Below are 17415 nucleotides of genomic sequence, written 5' to 3'. Positions count from 1 at the left end.
CAGTACTGTAGCATATAGCAAAATTACTGTTCTCCTATTGAGTAATACATGAGGAGTAACAAAAGTTATTGGGACATTCAACAGCCATGCCTAGTACAGAGTGCGATCAGGTAGATGCTAGCGCACCAGCAGTGGCCAGTCAGCACTGGAACAGTCAGCATATGCCAAGGAGCCTTCTTTGTCCACATGCACTCTGACTTGGGGTAGAGTTACATCAGAGTGTGGGAAAGGGTTTAAATGTCCAAATATACATAAAAATAAAGTATTAGAAGACCACCAATCCACTAACCTCTCTGCCACCTCACAGAAGTATCTGACATAGCTCTTCCAATCCTCAGGAAACCCATTTGAGAACTTGGTTATCAGCCAATTTGGATAGCCTTACGGGAGAAGACAGACATTATCAGAAATTTCTCTTCTTCCACTCCCCTCCCCCCCTTTGCTTGCTGCCCGTTCACATACCAAAATCACTCATGTAGACTGTATCCGCATCCCCTATCAGCTGGTACACACTACCAGTTATGGTTTTTAATATGTTGCTTTGGATTCGCTGTACTATGATATTACTGTGCCAGTTCTGACAGTCTAACTCACTGTAAGAGGGAAAGGAAAGAAAAATTAATCAGCAATTGCACCACATCCCATAAAATGTATAAAACAGGATTTTTTGTTGCTTACCGTAAAATCTGTTTCTCTGAGCCTTCATTGGGGGACACATAAACCATGGGTGTATGCTGCTGGCCACTAGGAGGCTGACACTATGCAAATAAAAAAGTTAGCTCCTCCTCCGCAGTGTATACCCCACCGACAGGAAGTAGGATGCTCAGTTAGTGAGAAAGCAGTAGGAGAAGCAATCTGTAACGAGATAAAAACAGAAAACACAAATCCATACTGTAACAATATTATACAGTAAACGGTGCTGTTCAACTTGGGAGGGTGCTGTGTCCCCCAATGAAGGCTCAGAGAAACAGATTTTACGGTAAGCAACAAAAAATCCTGTTTTCTCTATCGCCTTATTGGGGGACACAGAAACCATGGGACGTCCCAAAGCAGTCCTCAAGGGGAGGGAACAGCAAATAACCCCATCAGGACGAGGGAGTCACCCTCGTCACCTGCAAGGTCACCTGCGAGGTCTTCTTTACCCCGACCGGCACTTGCCGAAGCTAGGCATGGGTTGTGAGAAACCTTATGGACCTGTGGAGGACCAATGACCGTACTGCAGAGGAGCCAGACGAAGGCCCAAAAAGTACCGCCAGGAGGACACGCACTGCCCGGGCAGTGTGCGTCGTACTGAAAAGAACGCAGTCCCTCCTGGGCCGGCAACCCTACTAATGTCGACCAGAATCCGCGAGCAGACGCTGACCTGAAGGCCAGAGGACCTCTATACCTCAAGCCCGAGCTTGATAAGTACCGTTGCTGTGGCCAGGTAGCCTGATGAGAGCACGCCACGAAGGGAAAATTCGAGGCGGATGAAAGAGAGAGAATTTAGAGAGATGTAGAGTGGACCCTTGACCTACAGGAAGTGTACCACAGCTGCTATAGAGTCTGAGGCGCCCTAGGAGTGGTGGAGAGCCTGAAAGGGAAGGCTACCAACTGAAAAGGAAAATGAACCCGTACGTTGCAAAAGCAGATATCTCCAAAGCCCTGAAGAAATCAGGACCTGGATAAGAGCTTCATGGAAAAATCATGCGATTCGCAGGAGGCAAATGCTGAACGAAGAAAAATTTCCACCTGAGAAAAAGGATGGTCTCCATCCTAGATCCCGGAAAGGCACGCTGAGGAAAAAGCGCTGAAGTACGACGAGGTTCAGCCTGAGGAAGGAAAGCGCTTGTCCTTCCGGTGACCTCCCCAATAATTAAGCGATTGGAGCTACCCGGAAGAAACGGGAAGCTGGTGAGGGACTTGTTTGGAAATAATTTCGCTCGTGAGATCGAAAGCCAAATGAACCCCTAGAAGGGAACGATGAGGCGAAAACCCATGTTTCCATGCAAGTGGAATTTTTAGGACAGTGAGGACAATCAAATCTTCTGACTGGTCCCCAGCAAGAATGCTCTGATGAGCAAGCTAGGCCACGTGTCTATAGAACTTTGCAACACGAGTGGAGACTAAGACAGGACACTATAAAGCGGCGGATGGTTTCAAGGTTGACCTTGCCAACTACTGTGTGAATTTGCCGTGGAATCTCTGAGGGATGCACTTCTGGGACAGGAAGGACCGTAGTAGTGGGAGACTTGGAACTGTAGGGTTCGTAGTCGCAGAAGTAGAGATATACTAAGGCGCCCTCTTGCTTGGAAACGGCTGAAGGCCGTTCTGTGAGAAAATGACGAGGCCTGAGAACAGGCCACTGAGAACCTGCGAAAGAACCAAACACTGAAAACGTACTGAATAGAACCAGGGGATAATCTGGATCTCATCGCCGCGATGTAGGCTCAGGATGGCTATAAAGAGACAACTGATTGCTCCACTAAGGAGGTAGAACGGAGACTACTGGATGACTGAGATGCAAAGGGAGATAAATCCAGCACCCCGGGATGAGTGTGGATATGGACAAAAATAGTGTAGTTGGACTTAGAAAAGTGATTAGTCGAGTAAGGAAAGTTCAAGCAAAACATGGAGTATGATAACTGTAAGAAAAGTTGGCTCTAGGTAGATCAAATAGACACCAGAAGACAACTAGGCTGACGAAAGGCAGGTCAATTTTGTATGACGATGTAAACGACCGAAACCATCCTGGACCCTCTGGAGCAGGGAGGGGATTACGGTGTGTAGACCTGCTAGCCTAAGTCTAAGACAAAACGCGCCTGAGGATAACAGTGAAAAGATACAATACTAGCCGAAGGAAGAAACGCGTTATCACCAGACTCATTCTTGGATCCAGGACTGGAACAGCTTTTTACCCCGGTCGATGCTTGCGTAGAGTTAGATCCCACTCCTGTGAGGTGGGATACTTTTTCCCGGTCACGGTCAGAAGACCCATGTCTGAGCTGCTGAAGGCTTTACTCGGCGTCTGTAAGAAAGAATAGGTAAGTTTCGACAGATAAGGAGCGTATGGTAGTTTTGTTGCTCGAAGTCCCCTAAAGCAGGCTAGAACTTATAAACTACTATTTGCCAAACATTAAAGATAGGCGGATTACACCGGCAGTAAAGATAGCTTCTGGCAAAAACTCCTGTGGTGCAACTCACACTTAGGGTACAGAACATGCCGCAGTAAAACCGTGACCATCAGTACCTGACCCGAGAGAGTCTGACCCACCTGAAGGTGGAGTATCCAGATATGTTGCTACCAAGATCCGCACTGTGGGACAGAGATCCGTTCTGTTTGGACATGGTAGTGGTTACGTTCAACTGTTAAACCACAGATGTTATTGACAATGAACTATGTAGCCAAGAGGTGTCTTTGACTCACCTGAAAACGACTTGTAACCGCGGCTGTAGCCTGCTATGAGCAATAAATGCCGACACCTCACCTCAAGTGGCTTTTAGACGGGAGCTTAGGTAAAGGCTGCAAACGACCGTGAGGAACGTGAGAGAGGACGCTTCTGACTCACCAGAAAACGGGACAGTATAGCCGGATCGGTATAGTTGATGGCCTCGGGTACGTTTGAGTTACCAGAGAGACGGCGTGTATTGACTAAACATGTCTGATAGAGGACTATTCAAGTGCTCAATAAGGGATAGAGTACTGCTGCAATAGAACACGAAGAACCTGAAGGCGAGAGTGTCTGACTCACCTGAATACGGTACAGAACACCAGTACCACTGAAGCAGTCAACCCCAGACGCGTCTCCACAGTAATACAACCGTTTGAACTACTGTACCTGGTAGGTGATGCCGCCGCGGGATCTCGGCTCCTGCTTACTCACGCCCGCCGCGTCTGAAGCCTGGATAGCGGATATAGCCTAGCTGCCGGGGCAGTCTAGGCCTAGATACCTGACGACATTAGGCAGAATAACGGCTTATGTGTTGCGGTCTAGGCCGGAATACCTGATGGCATTAGGCCGAATAACTGCTTCTGGCTGCGGTCTAGGTCTGAAAACCTGGCGGCATTAGGCAGAATAACGGCTTCTGTGATGCGGTCTAGGTCTGGGTACCTGACGGCATTAGGCAGAATAACGGCTTTTGTGATGCGGTCTAGGTCTGGGTACCTGACGGCATTAGGCAGAATAACGGCTTCTGTGATTCAGTCTAGGTCTGGGTACCTGACGGCATTAGGCAGAATAACGGCTTCTGTGTTGCGGTCTAGGTCTGGATACCTGACGACATTAGGCAGAATAATGGCTTCACGCGTAGTAAGCCGTGCCACGAAGTCTGTAGTAAAGTAGATTCTGACCAGTCAATTCTTATGACTGTAGAACAGTAGGCCTGGGATCAGAAAGAGACTAAACACTACTCTCTGTTGTGCGCCACGGTTCCAACTTCTGGAACAGCGAGTTGTGGTCAGCTTCTCTATCCACTGAGCCACAGCAGACAATTGCTGGATAACACGGACTTCTATTCAGCTAGAAGTCCGGCCCAAATACTGGAGACGAGAAGAGAAAGAAGCAGCACCCTGTTCTGCTTATAGCAGTATGAATCCAGCGTCCGAAGGGGGCTGCAGAAAATTGAAGGGAGAGTGCCTGTGAGCCGTAGATATGGAGTTGCTATGACAGGACCCCAACGTCTTTATGTGAAGCAATGGCTGAGACTTGCTCTGCTGAAAATCAGGGCACCAATCCGTAATGGCCGAAAAACACAACAACCGTGTGACAAAATCAGATCTCCGACATACTGATGCACTAGAAACTGCGCGGCAGAAGATTACAATTATGCCAGTAATTTGAGTACTATTACGTCAGTGACTGTACAGCTCTAGAGTACAGTTACTTCAGAGACCGTACGGCTCCAGAAAAACCTTCAAGTTAGTGACTGTACGGCTCCAGAGACTGTACGACCGGGTCAACTGGGGGCTCCTGGACGGTGGGAGAGGACCACAGTGGAGGAATAGGAGGAGAACGAAGTGGCCTAGAGTTAGACATGAGAACAATCCCACTAAGCTCTGCAAGAAGGTTAGGGGACAGGAGAGCAGACGAGGGGGGGGGGGATCAGTCTGCAGTGCAGCTACTTACAGCAGATGTCCTGTATGAGACTTCATGGCTGTAGAGAGAGACAGGCAGGTCCCATAGCTGGATGCGGCTCCACTGTACCACAGCCGGAAAATGGCGTCTGCCAGAATACGCAGGGCAGAACGTGCGCGCTGTGAGGGCGGCCAGAGACCGGGAAGCCCACTCACAGCTAAACGCGGGGCCCGGAGGAGCAATATGGCGGCGGCTCCCGTCCACAGTCTGAGGATAGCGGGCGGAGCCTGACGCCACACAGGAAGAGGCGAGAGGAGAAACGGGCGGGAAAAAGCCCGCCCGAAGCCGAGAGGAAGGGGGGCGGAGTCAGCGCTTCCACTAGGCCCAAAATGAAGCCGGGACCTAGATTACAGCCGGCGGCCGCCGGAGCGGGAGACCGCGGAGGACATACAATAGTGCCAAACGGGTCCCCACAGTGGCACCAGGGTGCTAAAAGTGGCGCAAACAAAGTGCCATGACGCCGCTTAGACAGGCTGTACGGGGCCCAAAGAACAGGAAGCCTCTGTGTGCCTAAACCCCCTTTCTTCCCCAAAGGATCTGCAAGGCAGTGCTGAGGCCCCTGAAACCAGTCGGAAGGGTATGAACTGCGCCAGCCGCCCAAACTACTATCTCTTTGAATAAAGGGTTGGTTTTTTTTTTTTTTTTCTTTCCTTCTTTCTCCTTCTTATCCCGTTTTCTTCACCTCTTCAGAGACTGGGGAGAAAAGAGGGAAAGTACCTCCTCAATCACGAAAATCGGACGTCCAGAATCCATGTTGCGGGACGTCCGTGTCTCCTCGACCGACAGGCTCTGGTGGGCGAGTGGGTGGGAGACGTAGGCAGGACCAGGTATTCTTTCTCTTGTGGGATCACCTAAACACGCGCCTGTGTTAGGGATTTTGGGGTCCTGCCGTCCAGACATATGAGGATACGGGGTGGCAGTACACGCCGTACTCATAGTCTCTGTGTGGGAGTACAGTAGTGACTGTTCACACTGTATCCCTCCGGGAACCTGAAAGAAAACGACGCACATTGAGGTAGATAAGGGTCTAGTAAAAGACCCGTGTCCACCTCCTACTGACACTAAGCTAAACTGGGCATCCTACTTCCTGTCGGTGGGGTGTACACTGCGGAGGAGGAGCTGACTTTTTTATTTGCATAGTGTCAGCCTCCTAGTGGCAGCAGCATACACCCATGGTTTCTGTGTCCCCCAATAAGGCGATAGAGAAAAGGGGAAGAGTACAGTATTCCTAGACACCTGTGGGTGTCAACTGGTCAACCCCTTCATGACCGGAACGGTTTTGCGTTTTCGTTTTTCGCTCCCCTTCTTCCCAGAGCCATAACTTTTTTATTTTTCTGTCAATATGGCCATGTGAGGGCTTATTTTTTGCGGAACGGGTTGTACTTTTGAACAGCACCATTGGTTTTACCATGTCGTGTACTAGAAAAAACAGGAAAAAAATTCCAAGCAATGTGAAATTGCAATAAAAGTGCCATCCCACACTTGTTTTTTGTTTGGCTTTTTTACTAGGTTCACTGAATGGTAAAACTGACCTGCCGCTATGATTCTCCAGGTCGTTACGAGTTCATAGACATCAAAACATGTCTAGGGTCTTTTTTTTTTTTTTTTTTTAGTCTAAGTGGTGAAAAAAATTCCAAACTTTGTTAAAAAAAAAAAAAAATTGCACCATTTTCCGATACCCGTAACGTCTCCATTTTTCATGATCTTGGGTTGGTTGAGGGCTTATTTTCTGCGTGCTGAGCTGACCTTTTTAATGATACCATTTCGTGAAGATACGATCTTTTGATCGCCCGTTATTGCATTTTAATGCAATGTCGTGGCGCCCCAAAATATATATATATAATTTTGGTGGTTTTTACTTTTTTTTTTTTAATTATTTTTTAATTTATTTTTTTAACTTTGGCATGCTTCAATAGGCTGCCACAACCCGATCGCCTCTATATAGCATAATTACTAACTTTCTATGAGCGCCAACCATCGAGTGGCGCTCACAGCAAGCCACACTGACAACCACATAGGTCTCCAGGAGACCTCTGGCTGTCATGCCAACGAACCGGTGACCCGTGATCATGTGACATGGGTCATCGGAGGGCGAACATTGACACCCTTCGTACCTTCCGGAGGAGACTTCCCCACAGGGGAGAATAGTAAAAGCTATTTTTCTTCTCTTTCAGGGGTTGAGGGTAGATATATAGTACAGCATTATAGAATACTGTATATCAGGCCTGAAAGGTGGTGGCTGTATCTCATATCGGCCGAAAAAAAAAAACGAAATGCCAAAGCTGACACTTTCTGGTAAAAGCGCTCCTATAAAAAATAAAAGAAAAACAATTGCGATCAAAATATCAAATATCATATGTACTCCAAATTGATATCAATAAAAACATAACTCCACGTGCAAAAAGAAGCAAGTGTGCATACAGTTCCAAGGATGAAAAATGAAAAAAGTGATGACAAAGTTTATAATATATGTTTCGAGTATAAGCCTGGTATGCATTTGTCCCCTCATCCCTATCCTGGTCTGCATGGCTCCTCATCCCTATAACCTGGTCTGCATGGCTCCTCATCCCTATAACCTGGCATGCATGGCTCCTCATCCCTATAACCTGGCATGCATGGCTCCTCATCCCTATATCCTGGCATGCATGGCTCCTCATCCCTATATCCTGGCATGCATGGCTCCTCATCCCTATATCCTGGCATGCATGGCTCCTCATCCCTATATCCTGGCATGCATGGCTCCTCATCCCTATATCCTGGCATGCATGGCTCCTCATCCCTATATCCTGGCATGCATGGCTCCTCATCCCTATATCCTGGCATGCATGGCTCCTCATCCCTATATCCTGGCATGCATGGCTCCTCATCCCTATATCCTGGCATGCATGGCTCCTCATCCCTATATCCTGGCATGCATGGCTCCTCATCCCTATATCCTGGCATGCATGGCTCCTCATCCCTATATCCTGGCATGCATGGCTCCTCATCCCTATATCCTGGCATGCATGGCTCCTCATCCCTATATCCTGGCATGCATGGCTCCCCATCCCTATATCCTGGCATGCATGGCTCCCCATCCCTATATCCTGGCATGCATGGCTCCCCATCCCTATCCTGGCATGCATGGCTCCCCATCCCTATATCCTGGCATGCATGGCTCCCCATCCCTATCCTGGCATGCATGGCTCCCCATACCTATCCTGGCATGCATGGCTCCTCATCCCTATCCTGGCATGCATGGCTCCCCATCCTGGCATGCATGGCTCCCCATCCCTATCCTGGCATGCATGGCTCCCCATCCCTATCCTGGCATGCATGGCTCCCCATCCCTATCCTGGCATGCATGGCTCCCCATCCCTATCCTGGCATGCATGGCTCCCCATCCCTATCCTGGCATGCATGGCTCCCCATCCCTATCCTGGCATGCATGGCTCCCCATCCCTATCCTGGCATGCATGGCTCCCCATCCCTATCCTGGCATGCATGGCTCCTCATCCCTATCCTGGTATGCATGGCCCCCCTCATCACTATATCCTGGTATCCATGGCTCCTCATCCCTATATGGCCCGCTGCCACTCCCCCTCCATGTTCTGGGACCCTCACTCCAGTATAAGCCTAGTGGGGCTTTTTCAGCACAAAAAAACGTGCTTATACGCGAGTATACACGGGGTATAGTATAATAATAATAATAATAATAATAAATAGACAGTGGGTACGAAAGGTATTCAGACCCCTTTAAAATTTTCACTCTGTTTCATTGCAGCCATTTGGTAAGTTCAAAAAAGTTCATTTTCTTTTTTTATTAATGTACGCTCTGCACCCCATCTTAACTGAAAAACCCAGAAACGTAGAAATTTACGCAAATGTATAAAAAAAAAAATAGAAAAATATCACATGGTCATAAGTATTCAGGCCCTTTGCTCAGACACTCATATTTAACCCCTTCACGACCAATGACGCCACATAGGCGTCATGAAAACTGGTGCCAATCTGACCAGTGACGCCTATGTGGCGTCATGACTTTAAAGCCCCCCCCTGCGGGTCCGGGTGACCTAGGTCACCCGACCCGCAGATACAGGGGGCTTTGTACTTCACCACGGGGGGGCGTGTCTTCGCCCCCACGTGGCTACGATCGCTCTGATTGGCTGTTAAAAGTGAAACAGCCAATCAGAGCGATAACAGGATTTTTGGGTTGCTTACCGTAAAATCTGTTTCTCGTAGCCTTCATTGGGGGACACAGAGACCATGGGGGTGTATGCTGCTGCCACTAGGAGGCTGACACTATGCACAAAAAAAAGTTAGCTCCTCCTCCGCAGTGTACACCCCACCGACCGGCAGGGAATTCCTCAGTTAGTGAGAAAGCAGTAGGAGAAGTAACAGAATAGATTGAAAACAGAACAAAACTCAACTGTAACCAATCAACCAAAGCAAGAACAGGAGTTGTAGAACATGGGAGGGTGCTGTGTCCCCCAATGAAGGCTACGAGAAACAGATTTTACGGTAAGCAACCCAAAAATCCTGTTTTCTCGGTCGCCTTATTGGGGGACACAGAGACCATGGGACGTCCCAAAGCAGTCCCTGGGGTGGGAAAACAAACTTCCATCAGGCCAGCGGACTCACCACCGCAGCCTGCAGAATCCTTCTACCTAGGCTGGCATCCGCCGAAGCGTAGGTGTGGGCTTAGTAGAATTTCACAAACATGTGAACCGAAGACAAGGTTGCAGCTTTGCAAAGCTGCAGCGCGGAAGCTCTGTGGCGTACCGCCTAGGAGGCACCCACTGCCCGGGTAGAGAGCGCTGTGATCCCTGGAGGAGCCACTCAATGCTTAACCCGGTAGGCCTCCAAAATTGCCGATCTGATCCAGCAAGCAATAGTGGCCTTTGAAGCTGGGCGACCTTTCCGCGACCCATCTGGAATGATGAAAAGACTGTCTTTCGCAAGGAAGTCATCCTAGCCAGATAGACTCTCATCGCCCTGACCAGATCCAGCTTGTTCAAGGACCGCTCCCGAGGATGAGTTGGACTCGGACAGAAGGACGGCAGAACAATATCCTCATTGAGGTGAAAAGAGGACACCACCTTCGGAAGGAAAGAGGGCGGAAGCCGCAGAAGTACCTCATCCTAGTGAAGTACCAAATAAGGAGAGCGGCAAGAAAGCCGCCAATTCCGACAGGCGCCGGATGGAAGTAATGGCCACCAGAAAAGCTACCTTCCAAGAAAGGAGAGAAGGGGAAACATCCCTGAGAGGTTCAAAAGGAGGACCTTGCAGAACCTCAAGAACCAGATTAAGATCCCATGGATCCACGGGCGCTCGGTACGGAGGAGCCGTGTGAGCCATGCCCTGAAGAAAGATTTTGACCTGAGGGCGGGAGGCCGTCTTCTGAAATAAAATGAACAGCGCCGAAACTTGACCCTTCAAAGAACTGAGGGCAAGCCCAGCATCCAGCCCTGCCTGAAGAAACGCCAGAACAGAAGGGAGCGAAAAACACATGGGCGCGATGACATTGGCCTTACACCAAGTGAAATAGGTCTTCCAAGTATAGTAATAAACTTTGGAAGATGATGGCTTTCTGGCTCGGAGCATGGTATGAATTACTTGATCGGAGAATCCTGCCCGTTTCAAAACCTTGGTCTCAACAGCCACGCCATTAAAGTGAGCGGCCGAGGATTGGGGTGGCAAATCGTGCCTTGAGACAGCAGATCTGCCCTGTCTGGAAGCTTCCAGGGGGCATCCGCGAGAAGGTTGACAAAGTCCGCGAACCAAGACCTTCTGGGCCAATTCTGCGATGAAAATGGCTGGAATTCCTTCTGCTTTGATCTTCAACAGCTTGGGAAGAAGAGGCAGGGGAGGGAACAGATAGGGAGTTCAAACTGTGACCAAGGAACGGCCAGAGCATCGGCGCCCACTGCCAGAGGGTGTCGAGACCTGGAACCAAACTGTGGGACTTTCCTGTTGAGGCGAGACGCCAGCAGGTCTACATCCGGGGTTCCCCATTGACGGCAAAGCAGATGAAACACCTCCGGATGTAGGGACCAATCTCCCGCCGTGAGACCCTCGCGGCTGAGAAAATCGGCGGCCCAGTTGTCTACACCGGGAATGTGTACCGCGGAAATTGTCGGAACGGAAATCTCTGCCCAATGAATAATCTTGGACACTTCTGCCAGGGCTGAGACACTTCGTGTCCCTCCTTGGTGGTTGACATATAACACCGCTGTGGCATTGTCTGTCTGAATCCGGACAGGCAGGCCCCTGAGGAGCCTCTCCCAGTGGACGGGAGCCAGATGGATCGCTCGTATCTCTAGGACGTTGATCTACAGAGCTGATTCCTGAGTCGACCATCGACCCTGAACAGTGTGATTGCGGAACACTGCACCCCAGCCGAGGAGGCTGGCATCCGTTGTTACAATCTGCCAGTGAATGGGAAGAAAAGACCGACCCAAGAGGATGAGAGGCGACGTCGACCACCAGTTGATTGACCGCTTGACCCGGTATGAAAGTCAAAATGGGTGATCCAGGGAAAGGACAGACCTGTTCCCCCGAGACAGGATGGCGTGTTGGAGAGGTCTGGAGTGAAATTGGGCAAAGGGAACCGCCTTTATTGCCGCCACCATCTTTCCCAGGACTTTCATGGTTGTCCGGAGAGATGGAAGTCGTATGTGTCGAGGACAATGGCAAGACTTTGGCGAGCTTGATGAAAGGATGGAGCTTTGATCAGAATGTCGTCGAGGTACGGAAAGAGAAGGAGACCTCTGATTCTCAACAAGGCCATCAACGCCGCCATGATCTTTGTAAATACTCTGGGTGCGGTGGCGAGACCGAACGGCAGTGCAACGAACTGGTAATGTTCCTGGCGAATCGCACAACGCAGGAACTTCTGATGCCCGGAGAATATGGGAAGATGTAGATAGGCATCTTGAATGTCTATTGAACACATGAACTCCTGCATCTCCATGGAAGCGATTACCGACCGAAGAGACTCCATTCGGAAGTGACGCAGTCTGACACTCTAGTTGAGTAACTTGAGGCCCAAGATGGGCGAACTGTCCCGCCTTCTTTCGGTACCACAAACAGGTTTGAATAAAATCCTGTGAAACGTTCTGATTCGGGAATGGGCACAATCACTCCGGAATTGAGGAGAAAAGCGATGGACGCAAAGAACCCCAGAACTAAGGCAGGATCCTTTGGAGGTCGGGACTCGAAAAAACGATCCCGGGGACAAGAAACTAAGTCTATCTTGTATCCTGATGATACAACTTCCCTGACCCAAGTGTCCTCTACTGAGGCAAGCCAGACGTCTCTGAAGAAAAGGAGTCGACCTCCTAATTGGGAAGGACCCCCGGGGGTCCGTTGATAGACATGCTGATGTGGACCGACCAGATCTGGACCTGGAGGATCTGACCTGGGAGGAGTGAGATCGCCAGGAAGGAGTGGGTCTGAAAGGCACCTTCTTCCTATCCTGGCATGCCTGCGGTCTCTGTTGGTTAGAGAAGTTCTCTGCCGTATTGAAGCGGCGGAAAGACCGAAAGGGCCGAGACTGACGTCTTAGCGGAGGTCTGCGAGGCTTGGACTGAGGGAGGAGGGAACTCGTGCCCCCAGTGGCGTCCTTAATAATCTGGTCCAGCTGGGATCCGAAGAGCCGCGCTCCCTGAAAAGGCAGATTGGAAAGGGACTTTCTTGAAGAGAAATCCGCCTGCCAAGCTTTGAGCCAAATTGTACGTCGGACTGCCACCATGTTGCTTGACGCCTGAACTGCGCAGGACGCGGCATCCAAGGAGGCAGAGAGTAGATAATACCCTGCATGGGAGATCTGGTTGGCCTGATCAGCCAAATGCCCTGGTTGAGCCTTATCTAGGATGCCCTTGCGGAGATCCTCTGCCCAAGTGGCTATGGCCTTTGCTACCCAAGTGAAGTGAAGGCTGGGCTTAGCACCGCTGCAGCCACTTCAAATGCTGACTTTGCTAAAGATTCTATAATTCTATCATTAGAATCTTGTAACGACGTCACACCTGAAATCGGGAGGACCGTGTTGTTAGAAAGTCTGGACACGGGTGCGTCTACCGAGGGGGAAGCAGACCAGTTATCGGTGAGCTCTTTGGCAAACGGATACAGCACGCCGAGGCGCTTCCCTCTTTGAAAGCGCCTGGTCGGATTTTCTCTTTCCCTGGTAAGAGTCTTGCCAAACTCAAGAGTGGGAGGCGAAGACCCTGGAAGGTGTTTCTGCCCGTCTGAACGAAACCTCCTGATCTGAGGATTTCGCAGGGGAGTCTGAGATTTCGAAGGAGTGGTGAATCGCAGCAATGAGGTTCTGTACTGTAACCTTCACGTCCGCGTCCTGGTCCGAATCCAGCTCTAAAAACGCTTCACCTGACTCGGGTGAGGAGGCACGGGAGGGCGACTGCTGGGAAGGACTATGTGGGGATGTGAGGCCAGGAGAGGATTCCGGCCGGAGATCCTGCCTGGGTCTTTTGCGGCTTCTGCTGGCTGGCTCAGATGGAATGTCTTGCGACCTGCTGGACCCTGCAGAAGTGTCCAGGGGCAACCTATCAAGAACGGCCACTAGGGACTGAGACACTCTGGTGAGGTCTGCCACAGATTGTGAAAGAGACGAGGCCCAGCCAGGGATGGGGAATTCGCTTTCACGTGGCACAATAGATGGCTCCTGAACGGGGTCAGGGAAGTCTGCGATTGCAAGAGGGGCATGCGGCGAACTGGACTAGAGTGCCCGTGGGGGCCGGCGGCCGGCTACGTTCAGACTTAGAGTTAGACATAAAGATGGAACAGAAGGACCCTGAAGAAAAGCCGGAAGGTTGGGGAACAGAAAGGCAGAGGAGGGTGTCAGTCTGCAGTTGCAGAACTACTCACGGTCCGGTGTCCCCCAAAGCGCTGTACCAGGCTTGTGAGAATTGCAGGACCCCAGCAGGGGATAGCTGACATCTATCGTCTCCGGCTGACAGGCTGCAAAGATGGCGGCAGCCTGAGGTGGATGAAAAAACGCGGTTCAGGAGGGCCAGGAAGAAGGGCGGAGTTAGCCAACTGAACTAAAGGAAACCGCCCCCCTTAGCCAGCCACAGGCTAAGAGAGGCGGTGGGAGGGCCTAGGAACGGGCGGGAGCGCAGCCGGCCTATGAGTGGGCGGGGGGCGTGGCCGCGACGGCCTAAAATGAAGCCGGGGACTAAATTAGAGACGGCGGCCGCCTGTCAGCAATGGGCGGCGCGGAAGTGCCGCAACGCTACAGCGGCCACACACAACGAAGATGCCACCAGAACCGCGCCGGAAGATGAATCCCCCGATGAATACAGGCGGGGGGGAGACAAAGCCCGCACCGCAGTCGGGGCCTAGGTGAAATGCGGCAACCGTCGAAGGCGCGGGCCACATCCTGCAGCGCTGCCTTGGTGCCGCTCCAATGTATCCTTGCGGTGGTTTGCTCCGTGCGCCGCGCCTCTGCTCCAATAAAGGTACCTTCTTTATCCAACGCTGTCTGTTAATCTTTCCCGTGTCTGCGCCTCTTCCGACCGACAGGCTCTGGTGGGCGAGTAGGTGGGAGGCGTTTGGCAAGGACCATCCGTCGCTGGCCCGCATCTGCGCCGAGCTTCTGGTCCGCACGGAGAGCTATGAGGATACGGGGTGGCAGTACACGCCGTACTCATAGTCTCTTTGTGGGAGTACAGTTGTGACTCTTCACACTGTTATCCCTCCGGAAACCTGAAAAGGAACGACGCACACTGAGGTAGATAAGGGTCTAATGAAAGACCCGTGTCCACCTCCTACTGACACTAAGCTAAACTGAGGAATTCCCTGCCGGTCGGTGGGGTGTACACTGCGGAGGAGGAGCTAACTTTTTTTGTGCATAGTGTCAGCCTCCTAGTGGCAGCAGCATACACCCCCATGGTCTCTGTGTCCCCCAATAAGGCGACCGAGAAAGTAATATTTCATCAATGAAAATTGATGAAATATTTCAATCCAGCCATGTCCGACGCTGCTGTAGCAGACATGGACATGGCTGGTGACACCGGTCCGACCCCCCCCACCAGTTAAAGGGGGCGATCTGCCCCCCGCCACTGAATGACAGCGGTGATGTGCCGCTGCTGTCATCATCTGCCCCCCCCGCCTTCCGTTCGCCCCCCCCCCCGGTACTCACCGAGTGCCGCTATAGCTCCCGGTGTCCCGCAGTCCCGGACCATGGGCGCCACCATATCGGAAACGCTGCAATTTCCATTCATTTTGATCACTGTGATAAACTCTCACAGTGATCAAAATAGAATGAAAAGTAAATAAACCCCCCTTTATCACCCCCATAGGCAGGAACAAACAATAAAATAAAGAAATTATTTTTATTTTTTTTCCATTAGGGTTAGGGTTGGAAAGAGGGTTAAGGTTGGAATTAGGGTTTGGGTTGGAATTAGGGTTTGTTGGGCTTAGGAGTAGTGTAGGGATGTGTTGGGGTTAGGGCTGTGGTTAGGGGTGTGTTGGGGTTAGGGTTGAAGTTAGAATTGAGGGGTTTCCACTGTTTAGGCACATCAGGGGGTCTCCAAACGCGACATGGTGCAACCATTGATTCCAGCCAATTTTGCGTTCAAAAAGTTAAACGGTGCTCCCTCCCTTCCAAGCCCCGACGTGTACCCAAACAGTGGTTTACCCCAACATATGGGGTATCAGCGTACTCAGGAAAAATTGCACAACATCTTTGGGGGTCTATTTTCTCCTGTTACCCTTGGGAAAATAAAAAATTGAAAGCTAAAAAATTATCTTTGTGGAATTTTTTTTTTTTTTAATTTTCACGTCTTTGCGTTATAAACTTCTGTGAATCACTTGGGGGTTCAAAGTGCTCACTAGGCATCTAGATAAGTTCCTTGCGGGGTCTAGTTTCCAAAATGGGGTCACTTATGGTGGGTTTCTATTGTTTAGACACATCAGGGGCTCTGCAAACGTAATGACGACCGCAGACCATTCCTTCAAAATCTGCATTTCAAAACGTCACTACTTCCATTCCGAGCCCTTACGTGTGCCCAAACAATGGTTCCCCCATATATGGGATACCAGCGTACTCAGGACAAACTGGACAACAACTTTTGGGGTCCAATTTATCCTGCTACCCTTGTGAAAATAAAAAATTGCTGGCTAAAAATCATTTTTTTGAGGAAAAAAAAATTTTTTATTTTCACGGCTCTGCTTTATAAACTTCTGTGAAGCGCTTGGGGGTTCAAGGTGCTCACCACACATCCAGATAAGTTCCTTGGGGGGTCTAGTTTCCAAAATGGGGTCACTTGTGGGGGGGTTCCACAGTTTAGGTACATCAGGGGCTCTGCAAATGTAACATGATGCCCGCAGACCATTCCATCAAAGTCAGCATTTCAAAATGTCACTACTTCCCTTCCGAGCCCCGACGTGTGCCCAAACAGTGGTCCCCCCCACATATGGGGTACCAGTGTACTTAGGACAAACTGGACAATAACTTTTGGGGTCCAATTTATCCAGGAACCCTTGTGAAAATAAAAAATTGCGCACTAAAATAATTTTATGAGGAAAAAAAAAAATATTTTTTATTTTCACGGCTCTGCGTTATAAACTTTTGTGAAGCAATTGGGGGTTCAAAGTGCTCACTATGCATCTCGATAAGTTCCTTATAGGGGGTCTAGTTTCCAAAATGGGGTCATTTGTGGGGGAGCTCCAATGTTTAGGCACACAGGGGCTCTTCAAACACGACATGGTGTCCGCTAACGATTAGAAGTAATTTGCATTTCAAAAAGTCAAATGGCGCTCCTTCCCTTCTGAGCCCTGCCGTGCGCCCAAACAGTGGTTCCCCCCACATATGGGGTACCAGCGTACTCAGGACAAACTGGACAACAACTATTGTGGTCCAATTTCTCCTGTTTGCCATGTGAAAATTAAAAATAGCGTGCTAAAAAATCATTTTTGAGGAAAAAAAAAATATTTTTTATTTTCACTGCTCTGTGTTATAAACCTTTGTGAAGCACTTGGGGGCTCAAAGTGCTCACTACACATCTAGATAAGTTCCATAAGGGGTCGTTTCCAAAATGGGGTCACTTGTGGGGGAGCTCCAATGTTTAGGTGCACAAGGGCTCTCCAAACATGACATGGTGTCCGATAACGATTGGAGCTAATTTTCCATTCAAAAAGTCAAATGGTGCTCCTTCCCTTCCGCACCCTGCCATGCGCCCAAACAGCGGTTTACGACCACATGAGGTATCGGTGTACTCAGGAGAAATTGCTCAACAAAGTTTAGGATCCATTTTATCCTGTTGCCCATGTGAAAATGAAGTAACTGAGGCTAAAAGAAAAT

At 50.0% G+C, this 17415-nt stretch overlaps 1 protein-coding gene across 7 annotated transcripts in view; it reads right to left on the bottom strand.

Moving 5' to 3' along the window:
• MIS18BP1 (MIS18 binding protein 1) overlaps positions 1–17415 on the bottom strand; it is a 126739-nt gene that overhangs the window by 59353 nt on the left and 49971 nt on the right. For all 7 annotated transcript variants that reach the window (XM_073577767.1, XM_073577769.1, XM_073577768.1 and 4 more), the window contains 2 exons: positions 463–593; positions 290–380 (listed from right to left, as the gene is read on the bottom strand). In XM_073577767.1, the coding sequence (XP_073433868.1) occupies positions 290–380; positions 463–593 (222 nt within the window). The remainder of the gene's footprint in view (positions 1–289; positions 381–462; positions 594–17415) is intronic.

Source organism: Dendrobates tinctorius, unplaced genomic scaffold (genome assembly GCF_039654945.1).
Source record: "Dendrobates tinctorius isolate UK_male_01 unplaced genomic scaffold, ASM3965494v1 ptg000057l, whole genome shotgun sequence".
NCBI classification, from domain to species: Eukaryota; Metazoa; Chordata; class Amphibia; order Anura; family Dendrobatidae; genus Dendrobates; species Dendrobates tinctorius.
The sequence above is the reverse complement of the archived record's forward strand: the minus strand, read 5'-3'. Positions and strand labels throughout refer to the sequence as shown.